Source organism: Phytophthora parasitica (genome assembly GCF_000247585.1).
Source record: "Phytophthora parasitica INRA-310 unplaced genomic scaffold supercont2.34, whole genome shotgun sequence".
NCBI classification, from domain to species: domain Eukaryota; phylum Oomycota; class Peronosporomycetes; order Peronosporales; family Peronosporaceae; genus Phytophthora; species Phytophthora nicotianae.
The window spans coordinates 192,283-193,105 of NW_008649020.1; the positions used below are offsets into that span (position 1 = coordinate 192,283).

General features: G+C 56.3%; 1 protein-coding gene across 1 annotated transcript; it reads left to right on the top strand.

Moving 5' to 3' along the window:
- Positions 1–136: 136 nt before the first annotated feature.
- PPTG_12825 (hypothetical protein) lies at positions 137–806 on the top strand (the record flags this gene model as incomplete). The annotated part of the gene is made up of 2 exons (XM_008909524.1): positions 137–696; positions 722–806. The coding sequence occupies 2 exons, from the start codon at positions 137–139 to the stop codon at positions 804–806; spliced, it is 645 nt and encodes a 214-aa protein (XP_008907772.1).
- Between the last annotated feature and the right edge of the window lie 17 nt (positions 807–823).

An 823-nucleotide genomic window follows, 5' to 3' on the forward strand; every position in this document is an offset into this window, starting at 1 on the left:
ACGAACATGATAACGCAGTAGGTAGACCCACATTCAGCTTCCAGAAGTTACTTGAGCGTCGCAGCGTGTGAACTCCGTCTCCCCATTATCCAATTCGCCAACTGCCTCACAAGCATCAACACCACTGCAAATCAGAATGTCGTCCGTCACCGCTGACTACAAGCTCTTCACGCCACTGGAACTCAGCAAGGACGTCGTTCTCAAGAACCGTATCGTGTACGGCCCCACGACTCGTGCGCGATCGGACCTGGAGACGCACGTACCGCTGGAGCGCAACATCGTGTACTACGAACAGCGTGCGGGTGCCGGTCTTTTGATCACAGAAGGTTGCGGCATTTCCGAACAAGGTTTCGGATGGCACGGTGCTCCTGCTCTCTATACAGACGAACAGGAGGCTGTCTGGAAGGAACTGGTTGACCGTGTGCATGCCAAGGGAACCAAGATCTTCCTGCAGCTATGGCACATGGGTCGCCAGTCTCACCCGTCCTTCCACCCGACCAATGAGGTGGTGTCCGCTTCGGCAACTCAGTATGTAGATGGAACTACACGCAATGCGAGTGGTGAACGCACGGGCTTTGAGAAGGCCCGTGCGCTGGAACTAGAGGAGATCCCGGAGGTGGTCGAGATGTACCGCCAGTGTGCCATCCGTGCGAAGCGTGCTGGCTTCGACGGCGTCGAAGTACATGGTGCCAATGGGTATCTAGTTGACCAATTCTTGCAGTCGACGACGAACCAGCGTACGGACAAGTACGGCGGTTCGTTCGAGAACCGCTACCGCTTCCTACACGAGATCGTGGAAGCGCTGAAGACCGTGTTCCCGGCT